The 19,323-nt window shown below is 38.2% G+C and overlaps 2 protein-coding genes across 3 annotated transcripts; both read right to left on the reverse strand.

Annotated features, from left to right (window-relative positions):
- Window positions 1–283: 283 nt before the first annotated feature.
- On the reverse strand, window positions 284–18,402 carry LOC134534234 (copper homeostasis protein cutC homolog). Of its 2 annotated transcripts, none has more exons than XM_063372512.1 (3): window positions 18,312–18,402; window positions 9,328–9,451; window positions 284–2,704 (listed from the first exon to the last, which is right to left on the reverse strand). In XM_063372512.1, the coding sequence occupies exon 3, from the start codon at window positions 2,701–2,703 to the stop codon at window positions 1,969–1,971; it is 735 nt and encodes a 244-aa protein (XP_063228582.1). In that variant the 5' UTR covers window position 2,704; window positions 9,328–9,451; window positions 18,312–18,402; the 3' UTR covers window positions 284–1,968. The 2 variants fall into 2 exon arrangements, with proteins under 2 accessions (XP_063228582.1, XP_063228583.1); XM_063372513.1 differs by having other exon boundaries at window positions 18,200–18,384.
- Window positions 5,366–18,201, reverse strand: LOC134534233 (uncharacterized). The gene has a single exon (XM_063372511.1). It carries the CDS (start codon window positions 18,101–18,103, stop codon window positions 16,223–16,225), a length of 1,881 nt encoding a protein of 626 aa, XP_063228581.1. The 5' UTR covers window positions 18,104–18,201; the 3' UTR covers window positions 5,366–16,222.
- Window positions 18,403–19,323: the final 921 nt, after the last annotated feature.

Raw genomic sequence — 19,323 nt, forward strand, 5'->3', positions numbered from 1 at the left:
CATAATTATATACTTGAAAAATGGAAATTTTGATCTTTAATACCTCTGCAACACCCCTTGGAAACCGATTTTCATAAAATCATAAAGCATAAGGCTAAGTTTGTACTGTAATGTAATATACATTTATGTTATATATATAATTTTATACTGCAAGAAAAAAATTAAAAATAACCAAATCACATTTTATGCAGAAAAAAAAATGATTTAGTATACTGAAAAACATTATTATTATGGTATGTTTTAGAAATTATATTCATAAATCACCCACTTAAAAAAAAAAAAAAAAAAATATATATATATATATATATATATATTTGTTTGAGGGTTGGAAGGAATCTACGACATATATATACTGAATGATAACTGCATACCATCTGTGTAAACACATGCAATGTTTTCAGATTACCCTATATATGTTCAGGATCAAAATGAATGCAGAAATGTATCACACAATTTTTAAACTTCATGCACCCAGAAACAGGGAACATAAAAACTTTAGAGAACTTAAGGTTTTTTTAAAACCTATTTTAAGCTTTTTTTTCTGTTTTATTTCATTGCTTTTCATATTTATTTTCAATTAGATATTTACAGAAAATAATACACAATTTTCTTTTATGGCCACCGTAATTCATGCTTGTTGCAACTCGGATATGCACTTATTAAGCCTTGGCTTCACACATAATATCGTGTTTTCGCACTTACACATCAATGATTTTATTTTACCACAAGTCATATGAAAGTTTCAACATATGACAATAATAAATAAGTTTGTGTTTTGTGTCTGCACAGCTGGGTAAAGGAAAAAAAATTACTTTAGTCCAATTTCTTCACTGCATAATATCTAAAATTCCCACAAATCAGACATGATTGTTGAAGCCAAATATTGGCTCAGAACATCTCTTCCTGTAGGAAGGTTCATTGTACCATAATTGCAATACTAATGTTAATTAGTTACCAAAATTGCATCAAAATTGCATTACAAAGGCAAAACCACACATTTTTTTTCTTCCAACAGTTTTGGCTAATCATGAATTGATTTCCATGTTAATAACAGACAAAAATTTGAACCACGGACAGACAATACAAAATTGTTTAAAACTTAAATGTATTGTTAAAATCAAAAACACATTTCATTAACGTAGTACATAAAAATCTTTATAATAAACAGGAGAGTTAATTAGAGATTCCATATTTTAATTCCCCTGTAATAACTTAAACACATAATACATAAATTAAATTTCAGTTGCACAACTGAAAGAGAGGATAGGCTTCAATTACCCCACAAAAATAAAACTAACACTAACAAAATGCATCTGGCAGAAATTATTTACAAAAACAAATGCTGATATAATTTTAAGACATAAAAATGCAAATAAAACAGAAAACATGCAACTGCACAGAAATTCAATATTTTGGCACTAAGTCAGTGACCAACACTTTGTTCCATTTTCCCTCAAGTTAAGGCACAGCTCCTCAAAATACAGAATTTTTGGACAGTTTTATAATTTCTCTTTTATTTGAGTCTTACAGACTTTAGTTATTTTTTATTATTTTTTATCAGCAAGTGTTTCCATAATAATAATAATAACAACATCATAAATTAAGATTAGTTTAGCCCAATCACAAAAAAAAAATCTTAAATATTGTCCTTGCTTAAATATTGGGTGGCACTGAAAAATGCCATTACAGTAATTTCAACCCAATGTTTGTAATGAACAAGATATCATACGGTATAACAGTCTGATTAATACGACAGTAACATTTAAAATGTGATTAAGCTTGTCAAATTCCTAAAACTCAGCACCATACAAAACTGATAAAGCCAAACTTGATTGCATTGTGTATCTTGCCACACAAATTATTTGATAGGAAATTGCAACAAGCTGCAAAAGCAACGACATAATTTTTTTCACCCTGCGAAACACAGCAGACTGAACGTGTTGTAAGAGCGGATCACAGGTGCGCACTTCAATTCTGCACTATAGTTTGCCTGTAGATGTCCCACAGCTGAGCCACGACCTCGTAGGAGGTGACGTATATGGTGTTGTCGTCGCCCACGCCCATCATGCACTTGGACTGGTTCCACGATATCTTGAGGGGGACCCTCCCCGACACGTGGAACTCCCTGGCCCCGGTGACCTCCAGGATGGGGGCCAGGTTGTCCGAGTTGATCCCCGCCCCGGGCATGATGGTGATGCGGCCGCCCGCCGCCACCATCAGCTCGCGGATGACCTGCAGGCCGGCGTAGGCGGTGCGCTCGCCCCCGCTCGTCAGCACCCGGGCGAAGCCCAGCTGGACGATGGTCTCCAGGGCGCAGACGGGGTTCTTGACCACGTCGATGGCCCGGTGGAAGGTCACCGGCAGGGGCGCCACGATCTCCACCACGTCCTTGCACAGGACCTCATCGATCCGGCCGTCGGCCGTCAGCGCCCCGAACACGAAGCCGTCGGCCCCGTGCTTCTTCAGGACGGCGGCGTCGCACTTGATGATGCGCGCCTCCTCGCCGGAGAACACGAAGTCGGAGCCGGTGCGCGGCCGCAGCATCACGAAGACGGGCACCTTGACGCAGGACTTGACGATCTCGAGGAGACCGGGCGTGGGCGTGAGGCCGCCCTCGCTCAGGGCGGCGCAGAGCTCCAGGCGGGAGGCCCCGCCCCTCGCGGCGTTCACCGCCGAGACCACGCTGTCCACACACACCTCCATGCTGCAAGACAACAGGACACCACGGTGAGCAGTGCCCCGGTCTCTACGACCGAGACTTCGTATTGTTACTTACATTTCAGGCATGAAGTAGCAAGACAACAGACAGGACCCGAGAGCAGACACTACAGTGAGCAGTGCCCCAGTTTCTACGACCGAGCCTTCGTATTGTACTTTACTTACATTTCAGGCATGAAGTAGCAAGACAACAGACAGGACCCGAGAGCAGACACTACAGTGAGCAGTGCCCCAGTTTCTACGACCGAGCCTTCGTATTGTACTTTACTTACATTTCAGGCATGAAGTAGCAAGACAACAGACAGGACCCGAGAGCAGACACTACGGTGAGCAGTGCCCCAGTTTCTACGACCGAGCCTTCGTATTGTACTTTACTTACATTTCAGACATGAAGTAGCAAGACAACAGACAGGACCCGAGAGCAGACACTACGGTGAGCAGTGCCCCAGTTTCTACGGCCGAGCCTTCGTATTGTACTTTACTTACATTTCAGACATGAAGTAGCAAGACAACAGACAGGACCCGAGAGCAGACACTACGGTGAGCAGTGCCCCAGTTTCTACGGCCGAGCCTTCGTATTGTACTTTACTTACATTTCAGACATGAAGTAGCAAGACAACAGACAGGACCCGAGAGCAGACACTACGGTGAGCAGTGCCCCAGTTTCTACGACCGAGCCTTCGTATTGTACTTTACTTACATTTCAGACATGAAGTAGCAAGACAACAGACAGGACCCGAGAGCAGACACTACGGTGAGCAGTGCCCCAGTTTCTACGGCCGAGCCTTCGTATTGTACTTTACTTACATTTCAGACATGAAGTAGCAAGACAACAGACAGGACCCGAGAGCAGACACTACGGTGAGCAGTGCCCCAGTTTCTACGACCGAGCCTTCGTATTGTACTTTACTTACATTTCAGACATGAAGTAGCAAGACAACAGACAGGACCCGAGAGCAGACACTACGGTGAGCAGTGCCCCAGTTTCTACGGCCGAGCCTTCGTATTGTACTTTACTTACATTTCAGACATGAAGTAGCAAGACAACAGACAGGACCCGAGAGCAGACACTACAGTGAGCAGTGCCCCAGTTTCTACGACCGAGCCTTCGTATTGTACTTTACTTACATTTCAGGCATGAAGTAGCAAGACAACAGACAGGACCCGAGAGCAGACACTACGGTGAGCAGTGCCCCAGTTTCTACGACCGAGCCTTCGTATTGTACTTTACTTACATTTCAGACATGAAGTAGCAAGACAACAGACAGGACCCGAGAGCAGACACTACGGTGAGCAGTGCCCCAGTTTCTACGGCCGAGCCTTCGTATTGTACTTTACTTACATTTCAGACATGAAGTAGCAAGACAACAGACAGGACCCGAGAGCAGACACTACGGTGAGCAGTGCCCCAGTTTCTACGACCGAGCCTTCGTATTGTACTTTACTTACATTTCAGACATGAAGTAGCAAGACAACAGACAGGACCCGAGAGCAGACACTACGGTGAGCAGTGCCCCAGTTTCTACGACCGAGCCTTCGTATTGTACTTTACTTACATTTCAGACATGAAGTAGCAAGACAACAGACAGGACCCGAGAGCAGACACTACGGTGAGCAGTGCCCCAGTTTCTACGACCGAGCCTTCGTATTGTACTTTACTTACATTTCAGACATGAAGTAGCAAGACAACAGACAGGACCCGAGAGCAGACACTACGGTGAGCAGTGCCCCAGTTTCTACGGCCGAGCCTTCGTATTGTACTTTACTTACATTTCAGACATGAAGTAGCAAGACAACAGACAGGACCCGAGAGCAGACACTACGGTGAGCAGTGCCCCAGTTTCTACGACCGAGCCTTCGTATTGTACTTTACTTACATTTCAGACATGAAGTAGCAAGACAACAGACAGGACCCGAGAGCAGACACTACGGTGAGCAGTGCCCCAGTTTCTACGGCCGAGCCTTCGTATTGTACTTTACTTACATTTCAGACATGAAGTAGCAAGACAACAGACAGGACCCGAGAGCAGACACTACGGTGAGCAGTGCCCCAGTTTCTACGGCCGAGCCTTCGTATTGTACTTTACTTACATTTCAGACATGAAAGTAACATATTTAATTTATTTTCATATTTATGAAATGCCTCAAAGTGTTACTACTTTTATGTGAAACAGAATATTTATAAATTTATATCATGTGTTGCAGGTGTTTGATCTTGGAAAAAGATAGAAGGTAACATGGTGTATTGAAAGTGACTGGTGAGCTAGCTGCAAGGAATCTCATTCAGAGACTGGGTTATTGGTAGAGACCGGAAAAATTCGTGAATTCATTTCGCGATAGGCTAAAATACAAATAGTTATACCTCAGTGCTGCCTCTGCTATTGGCTCACAACTCACCTGGATGACGCTGGGCCAGTGAGAAACACCCAACCAAAGCTTTATCGTATCACAGGCTGCTACGCTGGGAAGTCTCACATAGCAGCCAATGAGTGGGTGACATTTGACCGAGTGTACGTAGAACTATGGAGTTCATCCTGCAGGTCATTGAACTCGCAAATTTTTCCGGTCCCTAGTTATTGGGTGTTAAATCTGTAAATTGATAAATTTTCATACTATCACACATATTAATTTTAGGGAAAAACTGAGATTTTTCTTTTTTTCTTTTTAAAACCAAACTATATTTATGTTTAACAGGATGGCACCATTGGTTGTTAAAAAAAGTACTTACATGACTTTTTCACTGGAGTAATTCATTAGTTCATTGGTATTCTTGAATGTCCTTATACCCTTTTTGCTTGTGGGTAGTCTTTAGAGGAGCAGTTATTTTAAATCGTAAAAGGGCTGTTAAGTATTCATTTAGGGAAAAACAGTACATATTATCTCCTTTGTAAATTGCAACAATCATTCTGTTTCACAAGATGGTACTGTTGATTTTTCAAAATAAAATTGAACGATGCGTGCTTCTTTCTACTTCCTGTTACCACATTTCCATTCGACTTCCGTCACGTTCAAATAATTAATCCCACCAAATGAAGTATACTGATAGCTAAGATGTTACACATCAAAAATAAGAGAATAAATTATTTTTAAAGCAAAGACTATACAGTTATAAATGAAACTGAAATGCATCATAAACAGTTAGGACCACTAGTGAAATACATGTGTAGGTACTATACACAATAAAACCATCTCTTTTTTTTCCTTCAAAAATTTTAGCAACATGTTTTGCCACAGGGGTGTTTTCTTTTGCATTCTTAGCTGTGTTACTGAGCTGTCTAGTGTAAGTCTCTAGCATGCATGACTACAGGGTCTCCGAGATCATAGTGCTCAGAACCAGTGATACCAACTTGGTGTTCAGAATTAAATTTTTGTCATTACAATCATAGCCATTGAGATTGGTTGTTGACAAACATTTAAAATTCAGGGGGAATACCTGGTTTGGTTCAATTACACCCACAATCATGAAGCAATGTACAGGAAATGTGTAGCAGGCCATCAGCAACTGAAATCTCATTACTTTGAAGAAATAATTAAAATAGAATATCAGTAAATAATAATCAAAAGAAAAAAATAAATTCCTCAAAACTCAACTTTACTTAAGTACACTTAATTTTTCATTAAATAATGGATTGTGGCTAAAATTTTCAATTAACTACATTAAAATTAAATCCCTGGGAACAAATGTTTTTAATGTAAATTAAAAAATATAAAATACTGAAAAATCTGTTTCAATTTCATGAAAATATGCAAGTTTTTGCATTTAAACAAAACTCTTGAGAAATATGAAGCAAATAAAAAGCAATATGATTTCTTAGGATATTTTTATTATAAAATAGCAATAACAGAGCCAAATAAAGATGTTTCTAAACATCTATTAATTAGTTAAAGTTCAATGTCCTATTTACAGGAAGCATTTCATACAGAAAAATGAAACACATTAGTAACTGTACATTCATGCACTTCTACATCATAACAAAATGCTATGTATATAAAAAGTACAAAAAAAGAAAAAAGAACTAAGCATTCATATAACATCCTCTGGTAACAATATTGAAACGAGTTTTCTCCACACCTACATGCTATCTCTCAGCAACCACATATGTACACTTGTTGTGGCATAGCACACATGCTCTTGATTTAAACAAACTACATGATTATGTGATGCATGTTCAAATGAAACCAGATCCAAATATTAAAAAAGAAGAAACTTCAGTCATAGGTTTCCCTCAGTTCTGTGGAACTGAAAGTTATTTGTTGTACCTCAAGGTGTTTGGTCAGCAACCGTGTTACCAACTCAGGCTTTCTACTACACATAACATTATGTAAACATAAAAAATATCTCTGATGTTAAACCTGCCTCCCATGGAAAATAACATTTGTTTTACACAAGCTTCTTATGAAATGTAAAGGGTAGTACCCACTGCACTTTTATTAAAACCCATCAATTTTTAATCCGTTTGTTATCTTGAGGTAATAAAGAAAGGATTTTTTCAAGTCTCTTTTGTTTTTATTGGAGCCATTTCTGATTGTTTAAAATTTTTGTTTGTTTCGTGCTGCCATCTGCAGGTGATGGTAACAAGCAACATTTGCGATTCAAGTAGAGAATTATAGCGACAAGCGCAAAAAGTTGCGATTTGCGCCTAAAAATTTTGGTATGTACTTGAAAAGTGAGTATTTTATTCGTGAATATATTTATCATGCAATGCATTATTTTACTGAATCATATTGTAAATTTTGTTCCCCCAAGTGTCGTATTATAAGTTTATTCGCATCATGAACACTTGAGATAACACAAATTTTGTCGTTACAGAGGTTCAATATTTATGCATCAGTGGTGAGTACTGTATATGTATCTCTGTCTGTGTGTGTGGGCATATAACATTCATAGCAACATGCCAACTTTTATGATAGAAACCCTCCAATATGACTGCAGAAGCAACGGCAGCAACAACCTCTATTGCTGAGACACTCAAGTTTCGTCCAAGGTTCATCTCGATTATTTTTCCCAATCTCAGAAATCACGAGGTTGTGTGCACTTGGCCAAGACGGGACAAATCTGATGCACCGTTGACCAATCGGCAACGGTTGTCTTCCATGATCACTATTCTCCGTACACAGCAACTATACTCCTGCCAACTCCACTGTCTTGCAACCCTCGGCTGTCGAAAGTCGGAAAACTGCCACACGGTCCAGGTCGCGGGGGAAGGTACCAGTCACGGCCTATATAGAGGAAACATCCCAGTGGTTGGTTGCTCTGGGATTCAAACCCAGATCCTCCGGAATGCACATCCAGTGCTTTACCCATGGTTCGTACCCCTCTTGTGCAATCAAAATTTTAGGAGATTTTAAGGACCCATTTACTTCATCCCTTTCACCACTATCAAGAAATAAAAAACTATCAAAATTTAAGGAGATTTTAAGGACCCATTTACTTCATTGCTTTCACCACTATCAAGAGGTAAAAAACTATTTGTAATATCACAAAATACCTCAAGAAAATTATCACAGATAAGCCCCTATCGTCTAGCTTTATCACTGGAACCTATATTCAAACCAAGCATAGTGTCTACGAGTTCAAATAAAGAAAAAAAAAAAAAATCCTTTTAGTTTAATGTTAGATACAATGTAAGAGAAATGATTTCAAAATGTTTTAATGCATAAAATCTAGTCACATGGTTCGAAATTCGCCGATTGTACAGCACATGTGCAAAGCGTTGTTTGCTGCCAAGTCAGAAACAATGAAACTTTCAAATACCCTCATTCATCATTACTTACCAGCTATCAGTCTTTATTATAGAGATTTTAATAATTCTTGGTGGAACGTAAGGACATTTTTAAAAGGGCCCTTATTCAATTTAAGACAGATTAAGGACTTTTTAAGATAGTAAGGAGGCATACGAACCTTGGCTTTACAACTGCATCGCCTCGCTCCATCCCTTTACTGATAAAAAACTGAATTAGGTACTACCAAGTGACCCTGCACAGTGGCCATTTTCGAAGTAATGCCACGTGCCTGCCCTTGCTGCACCCCGAGGAAGAATTGCGAACACGCAGAGATTCCAAAGCAATCGTCAACATTCTTCATTGGGTTTCGTTTGAACATGCTCAGTATGAATACAGTAAAAACTGTTTGATTCAGCAAATAAATCCAAGGATGCATCTTAAGATGTTTTACGAAAGATAAAGGTTTAATTAACTGTGCACAATATTCTGGTCACACATTTTTTGTTTTTGCAAAAAAATTTTCAGCAATTTTATACCATAACTGCAGCTACCCAACTGTCATCTGCCACAATCAGCTCAGAGATACCTGAACATATGAACCATAAAATATCTGTCAATAAACTATACCTAATGTATAGAATAAAAATGTAAACTAACATCAGCCTAAAAAGATACACTCTACATGACACTAAACAATACCAGTGCTGAAACACTTCATGAACGGTTAAAGTTATTATTTTCCCAATATCAAAAATGTGCAAACTCAAGCAAGGTAAAGGTTCGTATGTTACAATAACTGACCAACTAGAACATCAGGAAAATAGCAATTTGGTCGTAAAAACTAACTAGACAATTACTGTGCATGCATAGGGTTGCCATACTTACTAGGAAACCAGTAATGAGTAGCTCGAGAGACTGAAATAACTTCCCACCCGGAAGAAAGCTGGTTCCAGACTTTAGCAGTTAATTTGAAGAACCTATCTCGCAAGTTCCCCGCGCCAACCGCCACCTGCCAACAATATTTTCTTTCATTTTCTCGAGAACATATCTGGTCACAAACACCAATGATTTACAATAGTTTGGCACGCAAAGCAAGATGGTGACTTGAATGTCTTTTTGAAACTGAAATAAGAAAAGCTTGTATCAAGAAATGTCGGCAATCAAAGTGAGGATTAAGAAAACAAATATTCTGCTTCCTCCCGAAAGAAAAAAAAACTCTCTACTACAATGTGCTGGTTTACAAGTATCACAACCCTACACATGCCTTTAAAACTGATGAACGACAATTTTAACATGAAAATTAATTTATTAACAAAGAAAACCATCATCATATCTTTATCATATCAACAGTTTGAAAAGTTTGAAAAGTTATTTAGATATTTTCAGGAAAGCTACAAGGGACACACAATCTGCAACAAACTTAACTGAGAAATTGATATAACACTAAAACATCAACTTATTTTATAGCAAAAAAAATAGTGCGTGGAGTTCTTCCGCGCAGAAGTGAAACTTCGTAATGTGGAAATGAAAATAGGAAGGGGTAGAAATTGATTTTTAGTGATATCATATTGCATCAAATCAAACTAAAATAAATCATGAAATCATTCAATGATAAAAGCAGTTTATTTATATTTAATTAAGCGGACGGGTTCGCCCCAAGGAGAAAATTGACGTGGCGAGTCCTCGTGGACATAGAGAAATGACACACATTCACTATTTATGTGTCTATGAAACACGCATTCATTCTCACTGTCTCTTTCTATTCCCCCTATTAACGCAACCTTGTTGGAAGTCGCATTAGAAGTTTCACTTCAAGAAAAAAAACTTTACAAAACATGCGGATTGTTACATTCTGTTATTTCTTCTTAACAAAACTGTGGAAGACAGAAAAAAAATTCTTTAAAGCATTACCGTTCAGACAACTCCACACCCCTAAAGCGGCATCAAGGTTTATGGATTGTTATGACCAAGATGTTTGGTGGGCTGTTGTTTTAGTTCTGGCTGCCTCTGTGGGAAGGGTTTTCCATCCCTTGTGCAGGCAAATGTCGGCGGTGTTATTAAGTGCATACCTTCCAACTCATCCCAGATATTACTACAACCAGTAATCAGTGCTGAAACGAACATTTAAATATTGATTTTTTTTTTGTGACGAACAGACTTAATTTCTTGAACAATTAAAGAAATACAAATTGCATGATTGCTGAGTGTTGATAATTTCAGAAAAAGTATTTAGCAAGCACCTTAAGCCAGGCAACACATACTGAAGTTAAAAACCGAACAAGCCTTACGGGTTTCAATGGCTACTGTTGTATGGTCAGTCGTAAGGTAACTTTGTCACTCCACATCACTTCATAGGTCTCACGTCAACAGATGTACAACATGCCAGTCTTGAAGACATCTAAGATGACCTTGACACTGTCGACTACTGCTAGACATAAGTTGATCTCGACAGACGTGCCAATTTCGATGTGCACAAAACAGCAACTCAACAAGTAAAATTATGCATTTAAAATTAAAAAAAAAAAAAAAATTCTCTTTGCCGTGATTTAGTTGTCATCGTTCAGTGCGGGTTGTAAAACCATTAACAATACAACTGTCACAACAGGTCGGCCTCAACATGCTGAACAAATTTTTAAAATACATTACATGTTGAGATTGAATTTGCTATGTTGGCATAAATGTTTGACTCAAGCGTTTGCAAATCTTAAAATTATAAAAAGCCAAGCAAGAAAATTACTATTTTTATTAGCCATTCAAATTTGTAGTTTTATTTCTTAAACATTTAAATTGACTTTCAATAAACCATTCTCCAAATCCTGAAATTCTTTCAACTAAATAAAGACACCTTTGTTTAAGCAGAAAACTGCACTATACCCTATGAACTATTCAGTCTTGTTCTCTGTATTCACGTAAAAATGCTTCAAATCACATGTGTGCCAACATTTGAATGACATTCAATGTAACCTACATTCACACTCACTGTAAGTACAAAAAAAAAAAAAAAACTAGAATAAATTTAAACCCCACTATGCTCATAATGAGTGGTTTCAAACCTGTTTATTTATCATAGTATTTTAACAGGATGTCCACACGTATCTGTGATGGAATTTCCCTGAAAAATATTTATTTCTTTATTATTTACTTAGTTTGCAATTTTCTGAAAGAAATTAAGAAAATCCAGCCTCTGCCATTTTCACAGCTGGCCGAGTTCTCTCTCCGCTTTCTTTATTTCAAACAGAACCTTGGATGTGCCATTCTATACAGTGTATGACTAGAAACTAAAATGCTACATATATGTTCATATATAATAGTCTGGGTTATTGCAGGCTGGACCATAACATGGTACCATAAAAATACCATCACTGGGAAATTTCCATGACTTTTCCAGGATTTCAAGTGAATTCCCTGACCTTCCAGAATGTGGAAATCCTGTACAACCAAAAACATCAGCATTTGGATTGAGACTACTGACAACACGCTTCCACTGCGACGTGGCAGAAACAACATACAAGGCAGTACTCACATGTCACGTAGCTACAACAGGTTAGCTACTTACGTATCAATTACTTCTAATAAATCTAATCAGGAGCACTAAACGTAACAAGTTAACTTATTGTAAAACAGGGTCTGACACTGGCAGACTACATCACACACAACCAACTGTCCAACCAAGGCATCAACAACAAGAACAGAGCCACGTGCACAAATGATAAAAACTCTGGCATGACCGACGACTCAAATACTGGAGCAGTTCTTCGCTAGGCAAGCGAAAATTTATCAAGAATTTGATAGTCCTGTTAATTATAACACTTCCAACACCTTCAAATGTTTAACAAAATATTGGAACTCATATAATCAATAAAATGACAAAATGTATAATGGATTACATACACAGCATTCAGCGACAACAAAATTCCCTAGCCTTTATTTGGTTTAGCAAAATACTTTACAGTAAGTTCAGTTTTCTTATAGGTCACAATTGATTTTAGTGGAGCACATGCCACTAAAAATGTCACACGTAAACATATTCTCACTGTAAGGCTTCCACATCACACACCCCATATCCCGTGAAACACAAATTTAATTAAGGGTCAATTAACATATTTTACAACTCAGGCACTCCAAATAAACTTTGTTAGCTTATCCTCGCCAGTACCACATTAAATTGTAGATTGTTGCACCTTAGCTAATCCTGGGAATTTATGGCCACAAAGAACCCCTTTGTGATGTTTATAATAATCACATTGCTCATTAAAAAATTTCAGTTAATGACATATTAATGACCTGGAATATACTGCTACAAAATGTCTAAAAAGACCCGATGAATAAATTTCAGAACTTATTCAGCCCTTTAAATAGAATTTTCTTTCAACTTTTTTGTATTACATGGTCATTTTTATATATACTATATAAACATAATACAAAAGGGTCTACCATTTAAAGGAACAGGCAAATTTTAATGTTAGAAAGCTAAAATCTTTTCAGAAATAATTTCTGCATGGACAGTACCTAGCTATTTATATTTAATGTGCTACTATAAACTAAAGTGACGCGCAAAAAAAGTTAGCAAAAAAAAAAAAACATGCCGGAAATTATAGCTTTATGACGTCCAGCACTTTTAAGTTTACTTCGAAACACGCGACCAGTTATTTAGCTTGATTCCCTTTTCATTACTTAAACTATGGGACTTTCACAACCGGTACACACACTGTGTTATTTAAGTGGTAACAGCAGACAGGCTTAAGAAACAATGGCAACAGAAATTACAGTAGGCTGCAAAACCATCTTTTATTCCATCATTGTTTTTCACTATGCACATAATTTTGTCAAGAGCCGAACCACATTAAACGATTCTTACGTGGTTAAAGTCGACAGCATACATTTATTTGTGTTTCTACTACTACTCTAAACCTCTGTCAGCATGGTTCACATGTTACTAACTTAACTTTGGAAAACTCTGGCCATCGCAAGAACAAGCCAAACATAATTTTACTAACATTGCAAAATGAAAAATATGTGTTATAGGTTATAGTCTAAATAAAAAGCAAAAACCAGTCTGTACAGTTTATTTTAAGAAAAGGATAAAATTCAGGGTAAAAAAAAACCTAAATAAGTAACCTGAAGCATTATCTTTACATGTCTACTTTACTCGTTAATGTCTTCATACTAGTTTACCTTCTGGCAAGTAAAATGGCTATGTAAAAATATATTTGACTAGTAACATGACCCGTGTAACATGCTGCTTGTGAAATGACCCTAGCTGACATAGTAGCAAATTGCTCACTCCAAAAGCATCACCATCACTGATCTCGCTGGCCAGCAACTGACGGTGCCGCAAAGTAAGAGGAACTTCAGTACTCAAAATGCAGTAATGTCTTTTAAATATATGTCAAAGGAATACGATCATTGAATTAGTACACAACTCAGAATAAGGCTGTAATGGAAACTAGCCAGCAGCTGTACTTAAGCAGCGTATTGAAGTTGATAATAAAAACAGTTCCTGGTTTTATATAAATGGCAGCATTTAACAGTGATAACAAGTACAAACTTAAGCTTTCAAAATCTAATTTTTTTTGAGCATCCTACTTTACTTTTAATTATTTCTAACATTCTTATCTAACAAACATGAAAACTGAACTATCCGAAAGTTGTTTTCATTTGACAATGAAACATGCATACAATACATAACTATTATTAACTAAAAAACTATTTGGGCTAGTAAGCCCATGACTACAAAATGGGAGTAATGTATGATACAAATAAAGATAATTATTTACATTGTAGCACCATTAAATGGATGACCTTTTTGCTCTTGTCTTGGCTATTATCATCACAGCTGCAACATTACCATTAGCTTTATAAAAATATTGTAATCTTTTACGTTAACTAGCATCTTGAATTTCACAGTCCCTTAAATACTTACAAGTACCGGTAACATAACAGACACCATGTAACAGACAATAATCTCTTCTTTTTTTTTTTTTACTACGGGTAGTGTATTTCTGGCAAAATAACTCATTCAACATCCAATGTGTTCTTTATGTGCACACATTGAGTAATTTATAACAAGGCTAGCATGTTATTAACCATCACAGCACATAGACAATTAAAACCACAGAAATATTGCTATCCTTACAATAAAAATATCAGCCTCTTAAATATTACCAACAGCTGTATCAGTGATTAAACAAAAAAATTAATATGGTAAACCTTTACATTCAACATTACATTCATTGTTTAGTCCCAGCAAAATTCATAGTACATGCCAACACTATGTAACAAAGTTAAGACTGTCCACAATACCCATTGGTCCCATTTCAGACATAACATTTCAGACATGCTAATATCATTGCAAATTCATTCTTTTGGTGTTAAGAGATAGTGCTTACCACCATAATAAAAGTGGGGGTCATTGCATGCACTTTACAATATCATTTTCAACACCTTCCATATCATAAATCGCATCAGTGGAGAGCAAGATAAGATAACTTATCTATGGAAGCTTAGGGGCTTTACCTTCACAGCACATGTTTGGGTAATATTCTTACAATGCGGCTTTTCCATAAAGTAATAACAAAATTCTTAAAATAAATGTTTTTGGACACTAGAGATGTTCCTATATTTACCCTGAAAACTGTTTATACTACTAATGGTTTCTGAGAAATCACAGTTAATAGATAACATTACAATACCTGTGCATTGATGTGGCTGCCGCCATTTTTTCCTTTCCCGTGTGGGTCTGTGTGTATATGATTTGGAGTACTTCAGTTAAAATGGTTGATTACGTTAGGTTAGCTACATTAAATATATTTCAAAACAATGTAAAAAGTTGTAAAATCATGTGAACGGTTGGTGTAGCTACATTTTACATTAGTAATTTCTAAGCAACTATTAAAAATATTTCAGTGTTTTTAATGTAGCTACACTAACTCAACCAATTTATCCACGTTGTTTTGAAGATTTTTTAATGTAACTAACCTAACATAATTAACCATTCTCACAAGATTTAACTTAAGTTCTCCAAATCACATACACATACCCATACGGGAAAGCAAAACAAAAATGGCGGTAGCCACGTCAATGCATACGCATTGTAATGTAAGTTATAAACTGTGATTTCTCAGAAACCAGTACAAATTCAGAATAGCTGTTTTCAGGGTGAATACAGGAACATGTCTAGTGTTTGGAAAAAGGTATTTTCAGAATTTCACGGAAAAGCCACGCTGGAAGAATATTACCCGTGTGTGCACTAGCATTAACACATACATAAACAAAGGGTCAGATACTTATTACTGTCAAGAACACTAATCAATATTAGCTTATACATACAGTACATTGCCTAATCAAAAAAATTTATTTAACTCACAATGTCACAAACCAGTCCCATGCAAAGCATCATCAGCTTCCTAAAACATTTACATAAGGCAAAAAGTAATTTTTTGTTTTGAAAAGTAAACAATTCTACAATAACAAATACATAAAATCAAGACTCATAATAATTACTGATATATGTTATAAAGAAAAATAAATGGCAAACCTAAGGGTATTGTTAAAAGTAATTTATGAAATAAAAAAAATATTGCCTTAAATAAATTAGATGCCTTAATTTTTTTCTACTATAAAAAGAATGTTTATGGCCTGTGAATTCCAAATTTAGCTTAAAAACACGATGGAAAAACTAAAATCTCAAGGTGATCTACAAGTTCCACAGATTGGCCTACCAATCAGAGCCCAACTGAGATAGCTGAAGCTTCTCTTAACTGTCGGTCAGTCGCTATACTCAATGCGCCAAGGGTGTGCTGAACCGGGGCAAGACCCCGCGCAAGTAGTCCACGAGCTGGCGGCGGCCTTCGTCGTTCCACAGCAGCACTTCCTCGGTGTGCTTGTACATGAGCTCGCCCTCGTCCTCAAACATCTCCTCGCAGATGCAGCCCGGCGGGTTCTCGAACAGCGGCCACAAGTCCACGACGTGGACCTTCGAGTACTCCCTCCCCACAAACTCCACCAGCCACGTGTTGAACTCCCTCAGCTTCTTCCACGAGTGGGCGTCGTCCTTCAGTGGCAGCGGGGGAACCGTCAGCGCGACGATGACGTTCACCTTCGAGCACAAGTAGTTGACCAGCATCACCATTTCGCACTTCATCGTGTCGATGGGGCACCCCTCCAGGATGTCCACGGCGCCGAGGAGCAACATGGCTTTGCTGAGCAGCTTGGACGACCGCTTCAAGCGGGCCAGGCACATCTTGATGCTCTGTCCGGAGTGGCACAGACCACAACTGACCAGTCTGTTCCCCACCTTGTGGACGCTTGCACCCAGGTTCGAGGCCGCCAGATTCAAGAAAAAGTCGTCGCCTATCAACAGGTAGTGAAACAACGCCGGCTCGACCACCATGTGCAAGCCGGGTTCGACCAACTGCAGACCGCGTAAGTTGTGAGTCAGGCCATCCACGACTGCGGAGTCGCCGTTCGCAAAGCCGTCCCCGTACTCCCTGTGCCGGGGAGTCGACAACTTGGCCATTCCTGGGAACATGTTGATGTGTCGCTGCGAAGCAACTCTTCCGACCAAACGACTGTTCTCTAAATCAAACTTATTTAGTTCACGTTCCTGTGCATCGAAACTCATTCTGACTAGAGGTGATGTTCCGAGTCTCTCCTGTTCTCGATTTCTGTCCGGCACACAATGTTCATCATCATCTTCGTAATAGCCATACTGGTTTTTCGGACTATCGGGTGAACTTAGAAGGCCGTCTGCACACATTACATTTCGTTTGTTGTTTGACACAGTAATAGTCAAAGTTTTACCTACCACATCATCATGAGACCGAATGCTGTTAGTAAATGCTTTCTCTGTATCACTAACAGATACACATGCTGATGGGCCACGCAGGAGACGAGAAGCTGCGGGTGTTTTGGACTCAACATTATTTTGTAACCTCGTCCTAACCTTAACAGGATTGCTTACATCAGATTCGGCACTTTCTTTGCCTGCGAACTGCTTAAGAAAATTCTGAGAGTGAGGGGTACGTGTTTTCCGACGATTTTTTGACTCAGTATGAACGGACTCTGAAACCTGTGAAGATAAAGTCTCATCTTCCCAAACACTGACTGAACCATTTGTATTTCTTGTCCCACCTGAAATTGCTGTTTCATTGTTTCTTTCTTCTCTGAATTTTAGCGTCTCGGATACACTCGCAATCCCTGCTGTAGTTTCGCCACCTGATGTAATGGCACCACCACGAAACCTTGGGGGCTTTTCATATTTGGAATAGGTAGAAGCTTTATAGTCTCTAGATGAGGACCCATACTTTGTTGGCATATTTCTTGACTGAAAATTCGAGTCCCGAACATGCTTAGGTCGAGAAATTACTCTCTTCTTTATTAATGTCTTCGAGGTAGTCTTTTGGCGGCTAACCAAGGCTGCTATGTGTGCAGACTTACCTCCGCAACAGTTCAAAATTTCCTCTCCTTGGGCAGTTCTAGAAATCATTACATTACTAATTGATGAAATAAAACTTTTCAAGGAAGAATATCCCAATTTCTTAAAAGGAATATCCTCCCCCATCATGTCTCTATAATCATAATTTAGCCGTGACAACAAAACTCCTCCCTTGGAAGAGTTGATGCATGATTTTATACTAATTATAACCTCTTCTTCAGACATTTCCAATGTTCAAATGACAAGACCTTAAAACGTTATTATGTGTGTGCCAAAACTTTAAAACAAAAGACTAACGTAACAAAACACGTTTTTAATTACCTTGAATGAATGAAAATTGGTACAAATCAGTCACGTTTATACCAACAAATAAAACAAGAATGAAAACGAAGTCTTAAAGTCAATACTGCAGTTATAGCATAATTAGGCTCACCTAATCACAAACTGTAGGAAACATAAATCCTTACGAATAACAAACACCCCATGCTTTCACTAGAATCATGATCAGTGTTGCCAATGCAGTTCTATGTTTTAACGCGTAAGTGAAAGCTAAAATACCCGCTTTTACCCTAAGCGAAAACTAAAATACCCGCTTTTACGCGCACTTCTAAAAACCTAGTAATATGGTTTTACGCGCGCAGGTTTTACGTCAGGCAAAATGGAACAAAGGAGCAGTATATTTAAATTTTTTCTGTAAATATTACTTCATGGTCGCTTAGCGCAAGGGTGGGATATTTACTGTACACTCTTATTTGGGATAATATGTACTGATTTTGATAGATCTCGTACTAATAACATTTCTGCTTAGATAGCTGTATATATTTACCCCATAAACAAAACAAATAATACATGAAGCATTAGCCTAGCCAATCATATGGAATTATTTGTTTAGTCTTTTGCTTGATTTATAATAACAACTGAAAGCTGTCAACATCAAAATGTTCTTTCAAATGGCTCTAAAAAAATTGACATGTATCCTAAAAGCCACGTGGAACTTTTTTTAAACATTTCAACAGACCCGAAATTTCATCAAGTGATCTTTTCAAACGTTTTAAAGGTATTGATTGTATATTTTTCAGCCGCCGTCGGTGCTCCCTCTGAGAGCACAGGCCGTTATGTGTCCTCAACATCTGAATTAGGGCTTGTACAACGAACACACCCGCGCGGGCAATGTAGAGTAGGGAGGGCAGTGCATCGAACGACGTGACGCTAGTCACGGCCGGCTGTATTGTACGAAGCGCCCGGCCGGGTGTGGCAATGCGCAACCAAGACATAGTGCACATGCATTTATAATTAAAAGAATTAATTACAACTTTTTATGCCTTTAATATTCTTAAATAATTAATTAATGTTAATGTTAATGTTTTGATATCACAAAACTGGCCGTCACCATCTTCCCGTGCTCCGCAACTTTCCGCAGGAAATCGGTATCATGAGGTACTGCT

The sequence above is a fragment of the Bacillus rossius genome, chromosome 7 (genome assembly GCF_032445375.1).
Source record: "Bacillus rossius redtenbacheri isolate Brsri chromosome 7, Brsri_v3, whole genome shotgun sequence".
NCBI classification, from domain to species: Eukaryota; Metazoa; Arthropoda; class Insecta; order Phasmatodea; family Bacillidae; genus Bacillus; species Bacillus rossius.

Bases quoted from the DNA above. Each gene is read 5' to 3' on its own strand.
- LOC134534234 (XM_063372512.1), bottom strand. From the start codon at position 2,703: ATGGAGGTGTGTGTGGACAGCGTGGTCTCGGCGGTGAACGCCGCGAGG.
- LOC134534233 (XM_063372511.1), bottom strand. From the start codon at position 18,103: ATGTCTGAAGAAGAGGTTATAATTAGTATAAAATCATGCATCAACTCT.